Genomic DNA, 21,759 nt, shown 5'->3' with positions numbered 1-21,759 from the left:
CTCAGAGCTGCCGTGCACCCTGGCTGGGGAGCCATTTGCACCTGGGCTGGCGGCACCGAGGGACGGGGCAGCGGAGAATCCGGCTCCTCACCCTGCTTCCCTCCCCGTCCCGAGTGGCCTGCAGCCCAGCTCTGTGCCCCCGAACCGGCTGGTGGAAACCGCAGAGCTCCAGCTGAGCCTGGTGGACTTAGGGCCTGGTCCTGATCTTCAATTGGCCAGGGCAGTTACACTCTGGGGTGTAAATCAGGGGTAACTCCGTAGGGGTCAGGGCACTCCTGTTTTGCACCCCAGTGTGGAGCACTATAGAGGCTGCAGCTTGATAATAACAGGTACAAGTTGATTAGTAAGCGACCTGATTCAGGCCTGTGGCCCCAGGCTCCCAGAGCCCCTGCTCTAACCACTTAGCCATGCTGCCTGAAGCCATGCTGCCGTTGACGGAGGCATGTAGATTAGACAGATCGGCAGAGGGAAATGAAGCTGCGATTAAAATAATCGCGGCTTCATTTAAATTTAAATGGCTGCCCCGCTCTGCCGATCAGCTGTTTGTCGGCAGATCGGGGCAGTCTGGACGCGCCGCGTCGACAAAGAAGCCTTTCTTGATCGGCACAGGTAAACCTGGTTTCACGAGGCATACCTGTGCCGATCAAGAAAGGCTTCTTTGTCGACGCGGCGCGTCCAGACTGCCCCGATCTGCCGACAAACAGCTGATCGGCAGAGCGGGGCAGCCATTTAAATTTAAATGAAGCCGCGATTATTTTAATCGCAGCTTCATTTCCCTCTGCCGATCTGTCTAATCTACATGTCGACGGAGGCATGTAGTCTAGACACACCCTCAGTGTACAAGAGTGGCAGTTGCAGGCAGGAAAGGAGGGGGCTGGTGTTAGAGCCTAGGAGATCACCTCTGGGTCGGGGATCTAGGACCTGAAGTGTGCTCTGGATTGCAGTGGGCAGATGGCTCTTATCTCTCCTGAAAAAGGTCTTTCACGGTGGGCTTCTGTTAGGGCCCTTCATGGCTGTGAAAAGCGGCCTCTCGGGCCGTGAAATCTGACCTCGCCTGTGAAGTCTGGCTAGTGTAGGGGAGGGGCAGGGCTGGGGCCTCTGAGCACGTGCCCCACATCAGAGGCTAGTCTCCGTTGGGCTGGGGAGGGAGCGGGCTGCTGCTTCCCCTGCGGGGACTGCTCCCACGTCTTCATCACACCCGTTTTCGGCAACTTCCCCAGGCTGCAAGGAGCTCCGTGGCTGCCGGCTGGGAGCCCAGCTCTGAAAGCGGCGCTGCTACCAGCAGCAGCTCAGAAGTGCGGGGGGGCCCTCTACAGTAGCCTTGCAACCCTCCCTCTCTTTTGGATCGAGACGCCCACCATTAAAGCTCTGTGAATGTGGCCGGCTTGTCTAGCTTCTGTCTCCCGCACGTTGGCCACGCTCTCCTAGCAAAGCAGCGCGCCCTGTCGAGTGACCCGAGACGCAGGGAACGCTGAGCCGGGGAACCTGCCGCTAATATTCGGCCGAGGTCGTTGCCCATTGAGACTCAGCCTGCTGGTTCCGTTGGTCCGTCTTGTCAGTGGCGCGGCGACTTTGGAAGGGTGGGGAAGGCTCCAGGCGTCAGGGGGCAGAACCCCGCGGAGTTTCGCGACTGTGCGACAGCCGGAAGAGGCTGATTTCTGTTGGTGTGGGCGGGAGGCAAGTCAGGCGCAGGGCGGGCCCGGGTGCCGCTCAGGCAGGGGAATGTGGCTGGTGCCTGCTGCTGCCGCCTGCTTCTGTCACTGGCAGCGGCTGCAGAGGTTTGCCCCGGGGGTTTGCCGTACAGGAGATTTGCTCCTGGCTCAAGTTTAGGGCTTAACCAGGCCCCAGTGCTGCGCCTTTCTTCAGGGGCGCAGCATTCCCGGGGCAGGGCCAGCAAAGGCCCAGCTGGGAGTGCGGGGGGTGACAGCGCATGCGCAGTCGGGGAGATGTGGCCGGGCGATTGCAGGGTGCTCGGTGCCCACGGCAGCCTCTGCGTTGGTGTCTCTCCGGCAGATCTATCGGCGGTGCTGGCTGGTCTTCAGGAAATCCTCCAGTAAAGGGCCCCAGCGGCTAGAGAAGTACCCGGACGAGAAGTCAGTGTGCCTGCGCGGATGCCCGAAGGTTGGGACACAGCTGAATAAACCCCCGTACCCTCCTTTCACAGCGACCCCTGCTGGGCGGGGCAGGAATGGCGGGGTGCTCCCCCAGCCAGCCAGTGCCCTCCCGTGCCCCACAGCGACCCCTGCTGGGTAGGACAGGAACAGTGGGGTGCTCCCCCAGCTAGCCAGTGCCCTCCCCTGCCCCACAGTGACTCCTGCTGGGTAGGACAGGAACAGTGGGGTGCTCCCCCAGCCAGCCAGTGCCCTCCCCTGCCCCACAGTGACCCCTGCTGGGTAGGACAGGAACAGCGAGGTGCTCCCCCAGCCAGCACCCTCCCCTGCCCCACAGCAACCCCTGCTGGGTAGGACAGGAACAGTGGGGTGCTCCCCCAGCTAGCCAGTGCCCTCCCCTGCCCCACAGTGACCCCTGCTGGGTAGGACAGGAACAGTGGGGTGCTCCCCCAGCCAGCCAGTGCCCTCCCCTGCCCCACAGTGACCCCTGCTGGGTAGGACAGGAACAGCGAGGTGCTCCCCCAGCTAGCCAGCACCCTCCCCTGTCCCACAGCGACCCCTGCTGGGTAGGACAGGAACAGCGAGGTGCTCCCCCAGCCAGCGCCCTCCCCTGCCCCACAGCAACCCCTGCTGGGTAGGACAGGAACAGCGAGGTGCTCCCCCAGCCAGCGCCCTCCCCTGCCCCACAGCAACCCCTGCTGGGTAGGACAGGAACAGTGGGGTGCTCCCCCAGCCAGCCAGTGCCCTCCCCTGCCCCACAGTGACCCCTGCTGGGTAGGACAGGAACAGCGAGGTGCTCCCCCAGCCAGCGCCCTCCCCTGTCCCACAGCAACCCCTGCTGGGTAGGACAGGAACAGTGGGGTGCTCCCCCAGCCAGCACCCTCCCCTGCCCCACAGCAACCCCTGCTGGGCGGGACAAGAACAGCGGGGTGCTCCCCCAGCCAGCCAGCGACCTCCCCTATCCCACAGTGACCCCTGCTGGGCAGGACAGGAACAGCGGGGTCTCCCCCAGCCAGCGCCCTCCCCTGCCCCACAGCAACCCCTGCTGGGTGGGGCAGGAACAGCAGGGTGCTCCCCCAGCCAGCCAGCGCCCTCCCCTGCCCCACAGCTACTCCTGCTGGGCGGGGCAGGAACGGCGAGGTGCTCCCCCAGCTAGTGCCCTATCCTGCCCTACAGCGACCCCTGCTGGGTGGGGCAGGAACAGCGGGGTGCTCCCCCAGCTAGTGCCCTTCCCTGCCCCACAGCGACCCCTGTGGGGAGGGGCTGGGAGTTGCTCCACATTCAGTGCTCCCGCCCCACTGGTTACAGCAGAACTAGGGCCTGGCCAAAGGTGTGCTGCGGTGAAGAGTTCCTTGGGCAGGGTGCCTGCTGCCCGCTGGGGAAGGCAGGGGCTGCCCCAGACTATCTCCTGCCAAGTGAGGTGGCAGAAGCCCGGAGGGAGACTCGCGGGGGCAGCGTCTCAGGAAGGCCTCTCCCCGGGCAGGTCACGGAGATCAGCAATGTGAAGTGCATCACACGGCTGCCCAAGGAGACCAAGAGGCAGGCCGTGGCCATCATCTTCACCGACGACTCGGCCAGGACTTTCACCTGCGACTCGGGTAGGAGGGCGTCTGCGGCACCGGTCGCGAGCCACTGGGCCGGGGCAGCCTGCTTGGAGACAGGGCCTGGCAGCCCAGAGGCCTGGGTACCTCCCCGCTCTGCCCCTGGGGTCCCTCTGGCATGGTGGGCGGATGGCTCCCTCTGGCAGGGCCGGGCCGGGCGAGCGGGCGCTTCCCTCTGGCAGGGCCAGGCCGGGCGAGCGGGCGGTTCCCTCTGGCAGAGCCAGGCCGGGCGAGCGGGCGGTTCCCTCTGGCAGGGCCAGGCCGGGCGAGCGGGCGGTTCCCTCTGGCAGGGCCAGGCCGGGCGAGCGGGCGGTTCCCTCTGGCAGAGCCAGGCCGGGCGAGCGGGCGGTTCCCTCTGGCAGAGCCAGGCCGGGCGGGCGCTTCCCTCTGGCAGGGCAGGGCCGGGCCGGGCGGGCGGGCGCTTCCCTCTGGCAGGGCCGGGCTGGGCGGGCGGGCGCTTCCCTCTGGCAGGGCAGGGCCGGGCCGGGCGGGCGGGCGCTTCCCTCTGGCAGGGCCGGGCCGGGCGGGCGGGCGCTTCCCTCTGGCAGGGCCGGGCCGGGCGGGCGGGCGCTTCCCTCTGGCAGGGCCGGGCCGGGCGGGCGGGCGCTTCCCTCTGGCAGGGCCGGGCCGGGCGGGCGGGCGCTTCCCTCTGGCAGGGCCGGGCCGGGCGGGCGGGCGCTTCCCTCTGGCAGGGCCGGGCCGGGCGGGCGGGCGCTTCCCTCTGGCAGGGCCGGGCGGGCGGGCGCTTCCCTCTGGCAGGGCCGGGCGGGCGGGCGCTTCCGTCTGGCAGGGCCGGGCGGGCGGGCGCTTCCCTCTGGCAGGGCCGGGCCGGGCCGGGCCGGGCGGGCGGTTCCCTATGCCAGGGCCGGGCCGGGCGGGCGGGCGGGCGGTTCCCTCTGGCAGGGCCGGGCCGGGCAGGCGGGCGGGCGGTTCCCTCTGGCAGGGCCGGGCCGGGCGGGCGGGCGGTTCCCTCTGGCAGGGCCGGGCCGGGCGGGCGGGCGGTTCCCTCTGGCAGGGCCGGGCCGGGCGGGCGGGCGGTTCCCTCTGGCAGGGCCGGGCCGGGCGGGCGGGCGCTTCCCTCTGGCAGGGCCGGGCGGGCGGGCGCTTCCCTCTGGCAGGGCCGGGCCGGGCCGGGCGGGCGGGCGGGCCCCTCTGGCAGGGCCGGGCCGGGCGGGCGGGCGGTTCCCTATGCCGGGGCCGGGCCGGGCGGGCGGGCGGTTCCCTCTGGCAGGGCCGGGCCGGGCGGGCGGGCGGGCGGTTCCCTCTGGCAGGGCCGGGCCGGGCGGGCGGGCGGTTCCCTCTGGCAGGGCCGGGCCGGGCGGGCGGGCGGTTCCCTTTGGCAGGGCCGGGCCGGGCGGGCTGGCGCTTCCCTCTGGTAGGGCCGGGCCGGGCGGGCGGTTCCCTCTGGCAGGGCCAGGCCGGGCGGGCGGGCGGTTCCCTCTGGCAGGGCCGGGCCGGGCGGGCGGGCGGTTCCCTCTGGCAGGGCCGGGCCGGGCGGGCGGGCGGTTCCCTCTGGCAGGGCCGGGCCGGGCGGGCGGGCGGTTCCCTCTGGCAGGGCCAGGCTGGGCGGGCGGGCGGGCGGTTCCCTCTGGCAGGGCCGGGCTGGGCGGGCGGGCGGTTCCCTCTGGCAGGGCCAGGCCGGGCGGGCGGGCGGTTCCCTCTGGCAGGGCCGGGCCGGGCGGGCGGGCGGTTCCCTCTGGCAGGGCCAGGCTGGGCGGGCGGGTGGGCGGTTCCCTCTGGCAGGGCCAGGCTGGGCGGGCGGGTGGGCGGTTCCCTCTGGCAGGGCCGGGCCGGGCGGGCGGTTCCCTCTGGCAGGGCCAGGCCGGGCGGGCGGGCGGTTCCCTCTGGCCAGGCCGGGTGGGCGGGCGGTTCCCTCTGGCAGGGCCAGGCTGGGCGGGCGGTTCCCTCTGGCAGGGCCGGGCCGGGCGGGCGGTTCCCTCTGGCAGGGCCAGGCTGGGCGGGCGGGCGGGCGGTTCCCTCTGGCAGGGCCGGGCCGGGCGGGCGGTTCCCTCTGGCAGGGCCAGGCTGGGCGGGCGGGCGGGCGGTTCCCTCTGGCAGGGCCAGGCTGGGCGGGCGGTTCCCTCTGGCAGGGCCGGGCCGGGCGGGCGGTTCCCTCTGGCAGGGCCAGGCTGGGCGGGCGGGCGGGCGGTTCCCTCTGGCAGGGCCGGGCCGGGCGGGCGGTTCCCTCTGGCAGGGCCGGGCCGGGCGGGCGGTTCCCTCTGGCAGGGCCGGGCCGGGCGGGCGGGCGGTTCCCTCTGGCAGGGCCGGGCCGGGCGGGCGGCCGGTTCCCTCTGGCAGGGCCGGGCTGGGCCGGGCGGGCGGGCGCTTCCCTCTGGCAGGGCCGGGCTGGGCCGGGCGGGGCGGGCGGTTCCCTCTGGCAGGGCCGGGCCAGGCGGGCGGGCGGTTCCCTCTGGCAGGGCCGGGCCGGGCGGGCGGGCGGTTCCCTCTGGCAGGGCCAGGCCGGGCGGGTGGTTCCCTCTGGCAGGGCCGGGCCGGGCGGGCGGGCGGTTCCCTCTGGCAGGGCCGGGCCAGGCGGGCGGGCGGTTCCCTCTGGCAGGGCCGGGCCGGGCGGGTGGTTCCCTCTGGCAGGGCCAGGCCGGGCGGGTGGTTCCCTCTGGCAGGGCCAGGCCGGGCGGGTGGTTCCCTCTGGCAGGGCCAGGCCGGGCGGGTGGTTCCCTCTGGCAGGGCCGGGCCGGGCGGGCGGGCGCTTCCCTCTGGCAGGGCCGGGCCGGGCCGGGCGGGCGGTTCCCTCTGGCAGGGCCAGGCCGGGCCGGCGGGCGGTTCCCTCTGGCAGGGCCGGGCCGGGCGGGCGGGCGGTTCCCTCTGGCAGGGCCGGGCCGGGCGGGCGGGCGGGCGGTTCCCTCTGGCCGGGCCGGGCGGGCGGGCGCTTCCCTCTGGCAGGGCCGGGCCGGGCCGGGCGGGCGCTTCCCTCTGGCAGGGCCGGGCCGGGCGGGCGGGCGGTTCCCTCTGGCAGGGCCGGGCCGGGCGGGCGGGCGGTTCCCTCTGGCAGGGCCGGGCCGGGCGGGCGGTTCCCTCTGGTAGGGCCGGGCCGGGCGGGCGGTTCCCTCTGGCAGGGCCAGGCCGGGCGGGCGGTTCCCTCTGGCAGGGCCGGGCCGGGCGGGCGGGCGGTTCCCTCTGGCAGGGCCGGGCCGGGCGGGCGGGCGCTTCCCTCTGGCAGGGCCGGGCCGGGCGGGAGGGCGGTTCCCTCTGGCAGGGCCGGGCCGGGCGGGCGGGCGGTTCCCTCTGGCAGGGCCAGGCCGGGCGGGCGGTTCCCTCTGGCAGGGCCAGGCTGGGCGGGCGGGCGGTTCCCTCTGGCAGGGCCGGGCCGGGCGGGCGGGCGCTTCCCTCTGGCAGGGCCGGGCGGGAGGGCGGTTCCCTCTGGCAGGGCCGGGCGGGCGGGTGGCTCTCTGGCAGGGCCGGGCCGGGCGGGCGGTTCCCTCTGGCAGGGCCAGGCCGGGCGGGAGGGCGGTTCCCTCTGGCAGGGCCGGGCGGGCGGGTGGCTCTCTGGCAGGGCCGGGCCGGGCGGGCGGGCGGTTCCCTCTGGCAGGGCCGGGCCGGGCGGGCGGCTCTCTGGCGATGCCTCCGTCCCCCTGTCTGCAGCTAGGCTGCTAATTGAGGCCCCCGGACAGCCAGGGCAGCGTCGCTGAGGAATGTTCCCAGTCCTCGTGGCTGCACAGCCAGCTTGGAAACAGGCCAGACTGGCCGGGGTCTGCAGAGAGCCTGAGCTCCCATCTGGTTGCCAGACCCCTCCCCTCCCCTCCTTAGGTCTCAGCCACCTGCCCAGTTAAATAGCTCTGCTCTTAGCAGCAACAGCTGCCTCATGCATTGATTCCCCCAGACCCACTCCGCTCCCTCGCCTTCCGGGGTGCCCCGCCGTCCCTGTCCAGCTGCCAAAATCTGCCCCCCCCCCCCCCGGAGAGTTTCTCCAGCGCAGCTGATCCAAACTCACAGACAGCGCGAACGTGGGGGCAGCAGGCGGGCAGAATGAGAGCTCAGCAGAAATGACCCGGGGCGAGTGCTGACTACAGGAGGAATCCTCCTTCCGTACTGAAAGCCCTTGGTTTGAGGGCCGAGGAAGCTGGCTCAGCGCTCCAGCCTGCCACGCGGGGAAGCTGCAGCCTGCCGGAGAGCCGGCGTGCGAGGGGGCTTGGTGGGCGGGCAGTTCCCTCTAGCAGGGCCAGGCTGGGCGGGCGGGAAAGGGCCTGGGGGAAAGGGCCTGTGGCTGGAGCGATTTGTATTCAGCCCATCCTGGCTCGCAGGGCCTCGCCCCGGCCTGGCGGGCAGGGGAAAAGCTTCCGTGGCTTGGTGGGTTCTTGGGCTCGCAGCTCCATCGCCGGCGCTGGGAGAGTCTTGGCTCCCCAGGCCAGGCAGGAACAGGCCTGGGCCGAGCCGGGTGGGAGACGCCCGGAGGTGCTGCTCTTCCCTCGGAGTGGGTGCGGAACCCCCGCCCCGCCCGGTGTCGCCGGCCAGGCGAACATTCAGGCCCTGTCTTGGAGCGCTGTGGTGCCAGCTGCGTGGCTCCCCCGCAGGACAAGGAGCTGCGGCTGCAGGGTCAGTGTGAGGCGGGCTGGCTCTGCCCCTCGCGGCCCCATGCTCCCCCGTTCTGCCCTTGCCCTTGGGTTCCCCCCCTTCCCCCCTTGTGCTGTGACGCGGATTGAAATTGGCCGAGCACTCCGCGTGGCCGGAGATCACTTGAGACAGGCTGACCCCGCTGGGGTCGCATTCAGACTCGGGTCAGTTCTGCCCTCCTAAACTGGCCCCCCTGGGTTTTCCACTCCCCTTGCTAAACTCTGCTCTGTACTATTGCTGCTGCAGGGGCTCTGCGCTGCGCCACCCCAGAGGTGGCTGCATTTCGTGGGTTGGGGGCATGAGCTCTCTCCTGTATGAATCAGGCCAAAATCCCGACTCCCTCACTTGGCTGTTAGCCCTGCCTCATGGGTACCCAGGGCCTGGGAGAGCAGGGGACAATTCTCCTAAGCCTCCGGGATCTGGCCTGTCATCCGGCGCTCGGGGCCTTTGTGACGAATGGGCACGAGGACAGGACAGCTCGGTCTGTAGCGCCTGGGGCTGGTCGTCTCAGTGGGGCGGGTTGAGCGCTGGGCCGGGGGTGCCCCGGTGCGAACAGGCTGGCGCAGATAAAGGTACCACGAGAGCCAGGGGATAGGAAAGGGAGCACTAGGATGGGGGCTGGCGTGTCCCCATGGGGCTAGCCCTGTACAGGCTGCATGCGAGTGCTGGGCGCCGCGTGGGAGGGCCAGGGGCAGCTCGCCAGGGCGGTGGCGGATTCCAGCGCTGGCGATTCGGAAATCATGGTGAGCTGCTTTTCCAGCAGGCGCCCGAGAGCGACCGGGAATGAACTCGGGGTCCTGGCTGGAGGGGCCGGGCGCTCGCGCTGAGTGAAGGGCCAGCGCCGGGCGCGCGGGACGTGTTCTGCGCGGGGAGCGTGGTGTCCCCAGCTGGCCAGGGCGGGTGCTGACGGGGGCTCTCGGCTCCCTGCAGAGCTGGAGGCGGAGGAGTGGTACAAGACTCTGTCCGTGGAGTGCCTTGGAGCGCGTCTCAACGATATCAGCCTGGGGGAGCCCGACCTCCTCGCTCCCGGGGTGCAGTGCGAGCAGACGGGTGAGAGCTGGCAGCGCCCAGGGGACGGGGAGCGCCCTGCAAGAAGGCTGGGGGGGGGGCTGAGCATGTCCCCCTGTGGGGATGGCAGGGGCCACTGGGCTGGGGGGCTGGGCGTGTTTCCCTGTGGATAACTGGATGTGTCTCCCCGTGGAGCTAGCATGGGGCACCAGAATGGGGGCTGGTGGGGAATACTGGGGTGGGGGTTGGGCACGTCTCCCCATAGGGATAGCGGGGGCACTGGGATGGGAGCAGGGCGTGTCCCCCCGTGGGGCTAGCAGGGGATACTGGTGGGATGGGGGTTGGTTTGTCCCCGCTTGGGACTAGGAGGGGCCACCGGGCTAGCAGGGCGCACTGGTATGGGGGCTGGGCGTGTCCCCCACGGGGCTAGCAGGGGGCGCTGGGATGGGGGCTGGGCGTGTCCCCCACGGGGCTAGCAGGGGGCGCTGGGGTGGGGGCGGGCTGGGCGTGTCCCCCACGGGGCTAGCAGGGAGCGCTGGGGTGGGGGCTGGGCGTGCCCCCCACGGGGCTAGCAGGGGGCGCTGGGCTGGGGGCTGGGCGTGCCCCCCACGGGGCTAGCAGGGGGCGCTGGGGTGGGGGCTGGGCGTGTCCCCCACGGGGCTAGCAGGGGGCGCTGGGGTGGGGGCTGGGCGTGCCCCCCACGGGGCTAGCAGGGGGCGCTGGGCTGGGGGCTGGGCGTGCCCCCCACGGGGCTAGCAGGGGGCGCTGGGCTGGGGGCTGGGCGTGCCCCCCACGGGGCTAGCAGGGGGCGCTGGGGTGGGGCTGGGCGTGTCCCCCATGGGCTAGCAGGCACCTTCCTTCACATCAGTGCCTGTCTCCCCCCACAGATCGGTTCAACGTGTTCCTGCTGCCCTGCCCGAACCTGGATGTGTACGGGGAGTGCAAGCTGCAGATCACCCATGAGAACATCTACCTCTGGGACATGCACAACCCCCGAGTCAAGCTCATCTCATGGCCCCTGTGCTCGCTGCGCCGCTACGGGCGCGATGCCACCAGGTTCACCTTCGAGGCCGGCCGGTAGGACGCTCCTCGCTCCGGCTGCACGTCTGCCCGGGGCGTGGGCGGGGACCTGCGGCGCTCAGGCTGTGCCGGGCAGCGCAGTGAGTGTGGACGGGGCCAGGACCCCCCTCCAGCCGTGCTGGCTGACTGAGCGCTTGGGTGCAAGCCGGGACGCGGGTCAGGATCCCCTCCCACCGCTCTGCCAAACCCCCACCGCTCCGCAACAGCCCCCTCTGACTCAGTTACAGCTCGGGACTGCGGCTCGCGCCGGCGGCGCTGGGAAAGCTTGGCTCAGCCAGGCCTGGGTCGATTAGGGACTGTCCCCCAGCTGGAGAGGCGAGAAACCTGATCTTCCCTTTCATGCTGGACCTTCCCATCCATGACTCATCACTCGGAGCGTTTATAGAGTGAGAGGAACCCTCCTCCTCGTCCATCTGTCCTGGCGCCTGCAAGAAACACGCTGCTGGTGCTTTGGCAACAGAACCTGGCTTGGTGACTAGGAACGTGCTATTCCAGCGTGTACCCTAGGTGCCAAGGGAATCTTGCAAGGGGCTGTGACCATGGGGAAGGCTCACTTGAGAAGCCAGAGAGCAGAGGCCCCCCACTTGTGGGGCAGCCCCACCACAGGGGCACAGAGGAATGTTTGGGGAGGGCAACGGGGCGGGGTGGAAGGGCGGGGGCAGGGAGGGATGTGCTCTTGGCCACAGCCGCAGGCTCTGCCTCCACCCACCTTTCCATATTCCCCCCTCCCCTCTCCCACCGAGGGCAGATGGACAGCAGTAAGGGAGGGCATAAAGTGAGCAGTCTGGGGAGCACTGCCCTAAAAGGGCCAGATTTTCAGAAAAGGCTGATCCTTCCTTCCCTGAAAACCAGGCCCCTTTAAAGTGCCTCAAACTGGGAACCCCAAATCATTCGCTCAGGGGTGGGCAAGAATTTTTGGCCGGGGGCCACTTCAGAAATTTTTGAAAAGGCCCTGGGCTGCCCCAGAAAGGACGGGGCCTCAGGAGAAGGGGGCAGGGTCAGGACACTTCCCTGCCCACAGACAGGGGCACAGAGGGTCTGTGGTCTGGGGGTGGGGGAACGTGTTCTGAACAGCTGGCGGTTTCCTCCAGGTCACTGTTTCTTAAACTGTGTCAGTCGGAGCTGTGCTGCGGAGAACAACAGAGTTCAAAATGGCCACCCTTAAAGGGGCAGGTGACACTTTTTTTTTGCTCAACAAAAAATCCTTGGTGTTCTTCATGAAAAAAAATTATTGCTTGGTGTTCCTCGGTCTTAAAAAGTTTAAGACACATTGCTCTAGGTGCCTGCGTCCCTGGCGGTGGGAGATTTCGCACGCTCCCCCCACTTGTCTCCAGGTCAATCAGGGCTTGAGGGCAGGGGAGCACGTGAAGTCTCCTTCCGCCTGCCCCTGCCCTGCAAGATGCGGTGCAGTCCTGGCAGGGCGGGAGGAGATTTGCATGCGCCCCTGTCCGTAGGCCCCGATTGGCTAGGGGCTGGGGGAGCGACAGATCCTCCATGGGCCAGATCAACCCGCTTGGCAGCCGGATCCAGCCCACAGAGGCCCTTTTGCCCACCCCTGTATTAGCCACTGGTGGAAACGTAGGTCTGGCTTCCACTAGCACGCAGCATCTACGCCCTAAGCTGAACAAGAGCTTGTAGGCTGAGGCCCTCTGGAAATCAGACCCTGGTGCAGCATCAGTATCCAGTGGGGCCCAACAGCTTGGAGTGGGACGGGAAGCCTGCTCTTGCTGGCCTCTCCTGGGTCCATCTGGAGGCCGAAATGTGAATGAACAATGGGCAGAACCAACTGATCTGAACTTGGCCTTGATGGTCGTAAATCGAGGTGCCTCTCGTGACCCTCTGTGGTCCGCTCCCAGGGCCACGTTGTGACCAAGTGGGGATAGCCTGGTGTAGGAATAGTGCGACGGAGGGCACACGGGGGTGGCTGTAAGCGTGGCGATACCGTGCGTGCGTGTGGCACAAGCAGGACGGCTGTGCCCCCGGGTGACGCTGTACATCGATGTCCTCTTGCTCAGCAGGATGTGTGACGCGGGGGAAGGGCTCTACACCTTCCAGACGCAGGAGGGCGAGCAGATTTACCAGCGGGTGCACAGCGCCACCCTGGCGATCGCGGAACAGCACAGGCGGGTCCTGCTGGAGATGGAGAAGAACGTCCGGGTGAGTCCCCGGGCACAGCAGGTTCGGGGAGGAGACCAGGGCAGGGGATGGAGCTCGCGCTGGGAGAGCTGATGGTTGGCAGATGCGCGAGACCGCCAGCAGCGGTGTGCACACCACACGCTGACCTGAAAGGGATCGTGTCGGCGTGAGGAGCCCCCTTGGGATGATCACTAGGGCTGGGGATCCATACGGTGGTGGAGGGAACCGATAAGCTACCCGCACTCAGCATGTCAGACCCTCTGCTGAGTGCTTCTGGCTCTGCGTCTCTGCCCACTTAGCTCATGCCGACTTCCTTGTGCAGGCCCACGCCGCGCATGTCCACGCACGAGTGTCACCCCCTTGTTTGCACATCCCCGCACCAGGAACGCCGGGCGCGCCGTTCCTCAGAGGCTACCCACTTCGTTCCCTTCGCATTCACGTCTAGCTTAGTGTGTTACCATAGCAACGTGCGGTTACTGCAGAATGGCCGGAGATGCTGCCGCTGGGCTTTGTGCCGCGTTCCACGGTACCCCGCGGCCGGCTTTCCAGAACGCCAGCACCCTCACCGCTCCTGCCGTAACCCAACACTTTCCTGGTGCAGGGCTCTCCCGGGCGCGGCTAGTGGCGTCAGCCTGTTCCAGGCCCGAGGCGTCTGCGAAGCGCTTGCAAGCTTGTTTGGGTTTCATTTTTCAATAAGAAAAACAGAATCTGTCCCCCCCCTGCAGTGTGGTCGGTACGTCCCATGCGCTATTTCCCTAGTGGAGGGGACATCTCCATTCAGAAAAGCAAGTGGCTATGAATGCTTAACCACGCCATCTCTCTTACAGACCCATAGTCTGCAGGCCTGGCGTTCCAGCCTTATCTTACTGATCTAGCTGATGTGCACTCATAGGCTACGTCTAGACTGCAAGCCTCTTTCGAAAGAGGCTTTTTCGAAAGATACTTTCGAAAAAGCCTCATTTGAAAAGGAGTGTCTAGACCGCTGGGGACCCCCCTGTAATTTTACCTTACCTGGCACGCAGTCTGGATGCTCTCTTTCGAAAAAGCCCTGTTTGCATTCAAGAACGCCTTTTTTCGAAAGAGCACTTTTGAAAAAAGGCGTTCTTCCTCGTGAAATGAGGTTTTCCGCCGTCGAAAGAAAAGCCGCGTTCTTTCGATTTAATTTCGAAAGAACGCGGCTGTAGTCTAGATGCAGGTGAAGTTTTTTTGAAAAAAGGCTACTTTTTTTGAAAAAACCCTTGAGTCTGGACACAGCCGTAGTGATCCACACTTGTCAGGTCTCTGCCCACGGGGAACTTCCAACCTAATCTAGCACCCGTCCACGAGTTACCTGGGTGCGTGATTCTACAGGAGTGCGTGATTCTACAAACTCAGTGCCCAGGCTCAGATGGTAAAGAAGCTGGGGACCCCCCTGTAATTTTACCTTACCTGGCACGTGCTGTATGGATCATTACACATGATCAGAAGCTTCAGTGGGTAGCTGAATTAGTCTGTACAGGATACATTGAAAAATCATAAAAAACAACAACTGGTCTGGAAGAACTTTAAAGACTAACAAACCATATCGATGGATTATGAGCTTTCATGGGCACAGCCCACTTCTTCAGATGACCGGAGTTTTGAGTTTAGGATGTGCAGACCCAAAATAAATAGGGGAGAAGGGAGAGAGGGGAAGGAAAAAAAATGGAAGGGGGCAGGAAACAAGGAACAGAGGGTATGAAAATATCAAAGGGAAAACCAAATAGGCAGAACTGGTAATCTGTAAGCACCTAAAGATTGGATAGTTAAAGGAAGCAGATAAGGATCATAGGATAGCAATTAGAGAGGAAGGGTACTAACCCAAGAACCTCCAGACAGAGAACCTCCATTGAAGGTTTGCTTGATAATATCCCAGCCATCCCTTAGCTCGTTAACTCGATTGAGGAGCATCAGTGTGAGATTGAATTTGTGGATGAATTGTAATTCCAACGCTTCTCAGTGTACTTGTAGTAGAATTGGTTTGTGACAAGGCAGCCACTTGGAGAGCTTTTAAACAGTGATTAGTGCATCTTGTGATCACAGCTACATGGGGGTAAATGAATATTATAGGCCCCAGGGGCCTGGTCCCTGGGGGTAAAACAAAGGCTCGACTTGTTTACTCACACGCTCCGGTGTAGCGGGACTCCGGAGAGGACTCTCGTTTTCCTGATGTGCATGTTTAAATTCCCAACCTCAGTGTACCGCTTACTCCCCGCCCCCTCCCCCCCCCCCCCCCCCCCCTCCCCGTCCAGGGACACGCCCCTGCCTCCTCTGCTCGGACCCATAAAGAACGCTAACTGGCTAATCCCTAGCACTGTTCCGCAGCCGCGGATAAAACCCAGCCAGTGGGCAAACCCACTTCTAGCACCGGGCATGAGCAGCCTTGTCAGGGAGCAAAGGGGCAAGGGCTGCCGAAAGGCCTAGCAAGGAAGAGGAAGCCCCGTGAACGGGTTATAAAGCGCTAGTTTTATTCATTTTTCAATAAAGAAAAACAGCCCATCCCCCCCATAATGAGGTTGGTACATTCCACGAGCGATTCCCCGACGGGAGGGGACATCTCCATTCATAAATACGGGTGGCTATGAATGCTTAAGCAGAAGGAGGGACTGGATTGGCTGGCCAGGTTTAGCTGCCAAGTAGGCGCTGGGCCCTAAGAAAGGAACCCTGGCCCCGAGAGCCTGGCTGTGCATTTGTAATCCGATGCATTTCGGGTCTCTGCTACCGTTCGGAATACTGCCCCCAGACCTGCAGTGCTCCCGTGCTGAGTCCCTCGGTCTCGGTTACAGCACAAGGAAGAGAGCGGCGACTAATTGTCTGCAAGAGATTCGAGTTCCCCCAGCCTTGGGGTGTCTGAGAGCATTGCGGCATGACTGGCCATTTGCAGCCCCCCTGTGCGCTCCCACTGGGCCGTTGTGTGGATTCCCAAAGCTTTCGGGCCTGCCCCGTAGAGCAGCAAGGGAGACCCAGCCTGTCCCTGTGATGCCACTTTCTCCCAGGAGAATTGGGACGCGCAGCTGCTCCCGTTCCAGTTCTCGGCTCGCGTCTCAGGGGGCTGTGTGCGTTCCTTTGCCTCGCCCACGGTGTCTGATCCCCCGGACGCTCAGAGACACTGATCTTTCCTGAGCCCCGACACAATCGAGGTAACAAAAGACGATGCCCCGCGACATGCCAGAGTTCAGGCTCCGCCCACTCCAGCGGCTACTTTTAGAGGAGTCTCGGGCCCCTACCGCTCAGGCCACGTTGGCCCGACAATTGGTTTTAACTCAGGTGCCCAGTGCAACAGGCTGATGTTTAAAATAGTCCCCGCCCCCTTCTGTCTCTTTGCAACAGTTGCTGAACAAGGGCACAGAACACTACTCCTATCCCTGCACGCCCACCACCATGCTGCCCCGGAGCGCCTACTGGCACCACATCACCGGGTCGCAAAACATCGCCGAGTCCTCCAACTATGCTGGTGAGTGTCCCCGCAGCTCCCCTGACTGTCCCGCTCCGTGGGCTCCCCCTTCCCCATCTCCCAGAGTGTCTCCGACCGCCTCTGCCGCAGGTGCTGTTTTGTGTGGGAAGCTTTCCGTGCTCCCAATCCCAGCATCCACCCAAAGACACGGTTGGGGGAATGCAGCCAGAGCGCTGGCAGTCACTCCAGCCCCCGATTCTCCCAGTGGGCTGTGGGGCAACACTGGCCAGGCAGGAGCGTCCTGCTACTCCAGCCCCTTCCAGCAGGGGGCGATGTAGAGATTACCGCAAGGACACTGGTGGGGAAGGTGCTCCCCAGGCCTGCAGTCCTAGCCGCTCCCTGCAGGAGGCGCCAAAGAGCACACTTGAGTTTTCTTACTGGGCTACAAGGACAACATAGTACAAATACGAACTAAGGCCGTCAAATATCGGTTAAGTGAATAGTCGAGTAATTCTTATCGGTTAGTTGACTATTCTGTAGTCTCCAGGGGCAGGGCTGGCAGCCAGCGCGCTCGGTCCCACTCCCACGGAGCCCCCTTCTCCCCCGCGCTGCTGCCTCTCTACCAGGCGGGAGCTGGTCCGCAAGGGGAGCCAGTTTAAAAACCAGCTCCCCGTCACCCTGTGCTGCTGCCTCTGATAGAGAGGCAGCAGCGTGAGGTGCCAGCAGCCCGTCTAGGGGGGTCTGAGCTCCCGGTCCCGGTGCGAGCCAGGCTGCCTGCCCGCCCGGCTCCTAATACGCTTTCAATGCAGAGCCGCAGCGGGGGTAGGTCCTGGACCCGGCGCGAGCCAGGACTGAGTCGGGCTGCTGGCCAGCCTGCTAAAAAATGTCCTGGCAAGGTGCGGGGAGGAATATGCACGTCGTCTATAGCACTAACCCATGAGCATTTGCTTATCGGTTAGCCGACTACGCTACTCCATCCCTAGTACAAACCTCTGCTTTGTCTGCAGGGGAAGTGTACTCCGGGGCCCAGGCCAGCTCGGACACAGACCTCCTGAACAGGTTCATCTTACTGAAGCCAAAGCCTGCAAAAAGTGGCAAGAGTGACAACAAAGAATCCAAGTCTGCTTCTCAGTGACCGTGCTCTGGAGTGGAGAGCCCCGCCCCGGGGCCAGGCCGTGCTGGAGAAAGGGGGCGCGAAGTGCAGGAGAGATTTGTTTTCCAGCGCTCCCTCCCCTCCTTTCCTGAGAGTGCAGAAGTTCTGGGAAGCCTCCCCGCTCTTCGGAGAAGTTATCAGCGCTCCTGCCTGCAGGGAAACAGAGCGAGACTGCGTCCTGTGTGCCGGGCAGGAGACTGGAGGTCGAGGGGATGGCCCCGGGGGCCCTGGCCGTGCCGTTTCACCAGACTGAGCAAGAGGAGCTAAGGAAAGGGAAGACGGCGACTAGCTCGATGTTGTTAAATGATTTTAAACATATATTGCTACTACGTATTCTATATTAAGAGATTTTCCTTCTCACTCGAATGCAGATTTCTTAGACATTGGGACGAGGAGACACCGGAGACCTTTAATTCTTGGGTGGATGGATCTTTCTTTTATTTCTTCTTTAGGGCGGCGTCACAGGGGAACCGCAGCCACAGTTGGAGTAGACTCCCCCACCCCCCGCTGGGAAGGGACGATCCCCAGCAAGGCTCACAGCGGAAGGACCGAGTTTTCTCAGGTAGCCGGGGGGTGGAGGTTACTGCTGGCTGCCGGTGGGAACAGTGAAGCGTCACTCGAAGCGGAGCAGCTGATGTGAACGTTTTGGAGAGTCTGCAGCTAATCCGGCTTGTTCTGTTGGGACCAGACTGGCCCCCAGGAGTCCCAGTTGCTGGCCAGGCTGAGACTGAATCCGCTGGAGAGGAGGAACGGGGACTCGCCCGCCTGCGCTCGCTTGGCACCGCTCGGCGCACAGAACACACGCACAGTCCAACTGTTTGACATCTCAGGAGAAACTGGTTTTCCTTGCGAACTGCAACTTCGGCACAAACGCCCCCAGCTTCCGGAGGGGGCGCCTTCGATGGGCTGGGGAGCGGGTTTCCGCTGCATTGGCTCCGTCTCGCCGCGGGGCTGCAGTGAGGATCACCCCCCAAACCAAGGCCTTCTCTCGAGAGCGAGCCAAAGCACAGCAGTTTACTCATGAAGGAGAGGGTGTATATACGAAGCCGCCCCATTTTAGCACTGGCTGGCAGGGCTACCCCTCCCACCTGTCTAACACAGCCATTCCTTACTTTGCTACCCAGCCCCTGCCCAATCGACCTGTTTGGAAGAGCCGGCCCGGCTGGGATGTGTTCAGGCTGAGACGTTCCCTTCGTACCTCCCCAGGAGGGCCAATGGCAAAAGCTGAAATCCCATTGATTGACCAATCAGAGACACAGTTGGTCATGTGACTTCCTCCCCACTGCCTCCTCATAAGGGGGACTGCTTTTAGCCGACGGCGTGGGACCCTTCAGTCCCACGTGGGGCCCCAGGGTTTCAAGGTGGGGTTGCTATCAAGGCCCATGTCAATCTTCCTTCTGGCTCCTCCCTCCCTCGCCATGAAAGTTGGTTTCACTATGCCGAAATCCAATCAAAGCAATTGATTTTCTAGTTCTATTTACTGAATACCTTTCAGAAGGGCTATCTTTTTATTGTCGTACCCACGCTGGGGTTTCCTCCGCTGGGGTGGGGGGCAGGTACTGTCTCTGGCTGGGGGAGACCCTGCGGCTATCACCTGTACATACTTGTGTTCTGGTTGTGCGTGTAGATGGTGTGTAAGACAGCGAAGGCCTTTCAGGCAGATCTGCTGGAACAGCCCCTGGCACGCAAGAGCAGCGACTGCCCGAGCTGCCTTGGTGCGAGCCCCACCACATTTGGGCTGTGTCTACACTCGTGGCTTCTTGTGCGAGAAACATGCAAATGAGGCTAAGCGTGGAATATCGCCGAGCCTCATTTGCATACCTGATGAGCCGCCATTTTTGCAGAAAAGGCCTTTGCGCCAGAAGGAGCTGTCTACACTGCCCCTTGTGCAAGAAAACCCCTCTTGCGCAGTGCCGCTATTCCTGAAAATAATCAGTCACGGCATTGTGCAAGAGGGGTTTCTTGTGCAAGGGGCAGCGTAGACGGCTCCTTCTGGCACAGGAGCCTTTTCTGCAAAAATGGTGGCTCATTAAGTATGCAAATGAGGCGTGGCAATATTCCATGCTTAGCCTCATTTGCATATTTTGCACGCAAGAAGCCACGAGTGTAGACAGAGCCTTGGTGTCCTTTTTCCTGCGACCCTTGTCTGGAGTGACAGGAACCAGCCAGCGTCAAGCCTGGAGGCCCTACCCTGAGGACTAGTGGGTCAGATGAGTTCAGTGGAGGGAGGGCCTCACAGATGAGGTGCAGCTGGGTGTCAGCTCCTCCCCTAACCCCCCTGCTGGGTGCCCTGGCTATTAGCTCTCTCTTTAGGCACTAAGGTAAAATGCTTTTTGTTCAGGCTGCGGCAGCCCCCGCCCTCCGCTGCTCTAGTCAGTGCTGGCCCATGGGAATTACAGAGAGTTGCCCCAGGCGAGGCTCTGGCCCCGTCCGTGCCTTCGAAACACAGCTGCAGAGACTGTGAAACGTGTCGGTCAGGCTAGAGCCCGAAGGCCGGGCTCTCCCAGGGAGTCAGAGGCATGGCCAGGGAAAGCGTGGGGCCGCGAAGCACCGGAACGGGGGAAGGAGCTGGTTGAAACCAGGCTGCCTCAGGAATTGGATGCAAAGGTGGGTTAAGCCAGGCCGAAGGGACCTAGCAGGAATTGCCAAAAATGGTTTTTTTTAAAGGAACTGCTTGGTCAATAAACAAACTTTACTCACCCTCCCTGGTTGTCTTGATGTGTCCACTAACTCCAGCCACGTTAGCGGGTGCAAGGAGGGACACGTAGGAATAACGGGGCAGTAAAGACAAACGTACTAAGCAGCAGAGAGGGCAGCCTAATTTGTCACATGCTACAAGGCTACACTGGAAAGGGCCATTACACAGACTAGTTCAAATAAAGCCTCAAAGCAAGGGGAGGGGGAGGAAAAATGAGGCAGAGGTTGGCTTTTCCAGATTGAGTGCCCCAGGGTTAAGGGTCTATGTAATCATAGGGCTAGAAGGGACCTCTAGAGATCAAATCCAGGCCCCTGCCCTCAGGACGGGTCCCCACACCACCGGCTTTAAAAAAATCTCTACTTGGGGAGATTCCACAACCTCCCTAGGCAATTTATTCTAGTGCTTAACCACCCTGACAGACAGGACGTTTTTCCTAATACCCAATGTAAACCTTCCTTCCTGCCACTTAAGTTCACTGCTTCTTATCCCATCCCCAGAGGTTAAGGTGAATAATCTTTCTCCCTTTTCTTTGTAACAGCCTTTTAGCTATTCGAAAGTCTCTTTTCCAGACTAAACCGACCTTTCAGTCTTCCTAGGTCATGATTTCTAGACCATTAATCATTTTTGTTGCTCTCCTCTGGACTTCCGTGTTTCCTGAAATGTAGCTCTCAGAACTGGGCCCAATACTCCAGAGCTGTGTCTACATTGGCAATATTTTGCACAAAAGTGACCGCTCTTGCGCAAAAACTTGCTGCCTGTCTACACTGGCCGCGAGTTCTTGCGCAAGAACACTGACGTTTTATTATATGAAATCAGGGCTTCTTGCACAAGAACTATGATGCTCCCGCTCAGGAATAAGCCCGTTTGCTCAAGAGGCCAGTGTAGACAGGCAACATGAATTTCTTGCACAAGAAAGCCTGATGGTTAAAATGGCCATCAGAGCTTTCTTGCACAAGAGAGCGTCTACACTGGCATGGATGTTCTTGTGCAAAGGCACATGCCCGTGGAGATGCTCACTTCTGGAAGAGTTTTTGCACAAGAACGCTTCTGCAAAGGAGTTCTTGTGCAAAATCATGTCACTGTCGACAGCCCAGTTGAGCTGAATCAGCGAAGAAGGACTTCTCATGCGTTACTTAGAGACACTTCTGTTCTGCAGCCAGTGAAATGCTCCAAGAGCAGCTGAGGCCTCGTGGCTCTTGGGCCATGAAGAGGGAATTTTCAGAAGTACATGAGCGACTTGAAAGACACTGGAACTTGTGGGCCTGAGCCCTTTAGAGGCTGCTGAAAGTTACCTGCTTCCAGAGGGCTGAGTGGCCAGAGCTCCTCCCGCTCTCCTGGGCAAAGATGCGACCTCCTCTTTTCAGAGGCCAAGAAGCTGAGTATCCCCTGCCAAAGCCCAGTTACCCGCAGAGCCCGCCACGATTTGCAGGGCTCTGGCGACCCAGCGTGTGTCATGGCAGCTCAGAAGTAGCACAAGCTTCAGGGGAAAGCTCAATTTCAACCCCGGCCAGAGGCAGTGGGGCCCAGCCCAGACCCACGGGTTCCACTCGGCCCCACACGTTTAAGTGGCTCTCGGCCCATTTCCATCTCCGTTTATCGTGGCCACTGCACTAGGAAAGCCCCCGTCCACGCCTGGACTCATTACAAAGTGCCGCTTACGTCTCTCCTCTGCTGCCCACAGGCTGCAAAGGACACTGCTTCGGGGCCTCTAACGGCCAGCAGGGTTACAGTGGTGGGGGGAGACCAGGAGGTGGCTGCTGCTGACCGAATCAGAAGACAGATGCCCAGCGACCCCCCCTCTCTGCTGTAGAATGCATTGTCCTACATACCCCCGGGGAGTCTCAATCCAGCCCTGCCTCCTGTAGCAGCGTAGTACGGGGCGGTCTCCTGAGATCGTGTGGAGAGCAGCCCCCCTGCACAGCAGGCCTCAGGCAAGTGTGTGGGACCTCTCACCCCTCGCAGCCCCAGATCAGCTGTCCGGGATGGCTGAA

General features: G+C 63.7%; 1 protein-coding gene across 2 annotated transcripts in view; it reads left to right on the top strand.

Annotated features, from left to right (window-relative positions):
* The window catches only part of DOK4 (docking protein 4), a 48,939-nt gene extending 29,168 nt beyond the window's left edge, over window positions 1–19,771 (top strand). Inside the window, exons 3-9 of one of the 2 annotated variants that reach the window (XM_075940423.1) lie at window positions 2,014–2,121; window positions 3,595–3,709; window positions 9,212–9,331; window positions 10,177–10,366; window positions 12,388–12,526; window positions 15,854–15,977; window positions 16,925–19,771. In XM_075940423.1, coding sequence (XP_075796538.1) covers window positions 2,014–2,121; window positions 3,595–3,709; window positions 9,212–9,331; window positions 10,177–10,366; window positions 12,388–12,526; window positions 15,854–15,977; window positions 16,925–17,052 — 924 coding nt within the window. In that variant the 3' untranslated portion in view covers window positions 17,053–19,771. Of the gene's footprint in view, window positions 1–2,013; window positions 2,122–3,594; window positions 3,710–9,211; window positions 9,332–10,176; window positions 10,367–12,384; window positions 12,527–15,853; window positions 15,978–16,924 lie in introns of both variants that reach the window. The other variant, XM_075940422.1, reaches the window with a different exon arrangement.
* Window positions 19,772–21,759: the final 1,988 nt, after the last annotated feature.

Source organism: Pelodiscus sinensis, chromosome 12 (assembly GCF_049634645.1).
Source record: "Pelodiscus sinensis isolate JC-2024 chromosome 12, ASM4963464v1, whole genome shotgun sequence".
NCBI lineage: Eukaryota > Metazoa > Chordata > Testudines > Trionychidae > Pelodiscus > Pelodiscus sinensis.
This window is presented reverse-complemented; position numbering and strand designations above follow the sequence as displayed.